General features: G+C 47.6%; 1 protein-coding gene across 1 annotated transcript in view; it reads left to right on the top strand.

Moving 5' to 3' along the window:
• Nucleotides 1–825, top strand: part of LOC119585923 — a 6,065-nt gene that overhangs the window by 378 nt on the left and 4,862 nt on the right. Inside the window, exon 2 of the mRNA XM_037934644.1 lies at nucleotides 91–747. Coding sequence (XP_037790572.1) covers nucleotides 91–747 — 657 coding nt within the window. The remainder of the gene's footprint in view (nucleotides 1–90; nucleotides 748–825) is intronic.

The raw sequence follows: 825 nt of genomic DNA on the forward strand, positions 1-825 counted from the left end.
CTTAAAGTAAGAGATGTTTTAAAAAATCTACGAAACAAAGACATAAGTAAACTGCAAAGGGAAGATAAAACTCTTGATAAAATTCGTGAGCATGCAGAGTCTAAGAAAGTATTCAGTGGTAAGTCCGAGGGTGAGTCGCACAGTTTCGTGGTGAAGCGCGGCGCGTTATACCGGCGCGTTCAAAAGGCGCAGCAGGTGACTGAGCAGTTGGTGGTGCCGGAGTCGTTTCGGGACGCGGTGATCGGGCTGGCCCACGACTCTCTCATGGGAGGGCATCTCGGGATAAAAAAGACCACAGCGTGGATTCAAAGCAACTTTTTCTGGCCGGGAATGTGCGTAGAGATAGCACGGTATTGCAGGTCCTGTGACGTATGTCAACGCACGGTCGACAAGGGACGTGTCAGCAGAGTCAAGATGGGGAGAGTGCCGCTTATTCAGGAGCCTTTTCAACGAGTCGCCGTGGATATAGTAGGTCCGATAGAGCCTCGGGCGAATGATGGATCGCGGTATATTCTTACAATTGTTGATTACGCGACGCGTTACCCGGAAGCGATCGCTTTGAAAAATATTGACACGTGCACAGTTGCAGAAGCTTTACTTTCGGTTTTCAGTCGTGTTGGTATCCCGAAAGAAGTAATGTCGGACAGGGGTAGCCAGTTTACATCAGATATGATGAAGGAATTTAATCGTTTGCTGTGTATAAGGAGTCTAACAACCACACCGTACCATGCGATGAGTAATGGTCTGGTTGAAAGGTTCAATGGCGTTTTAAAAAAGATGTTGAAGCGTATGTGCCAAGAGCAACCGAAAATGTGGCCACGATTT

The sequence above is a fragment of the Penaeus monodon genome, chromosome 20 (assembly GCF_015228065.2).
Source record: "Penaeus monodon isolate SGIC_2016 chromosome 20, NSTDA_Pmon_1, whole genome shotgun sequence".
Lineage (NCBI taxonomy): Eukaryota > Metazoa > Arthropoda > Malacostraca > Decapoda > Penaeidae > Penaeus > Penaeus monodon.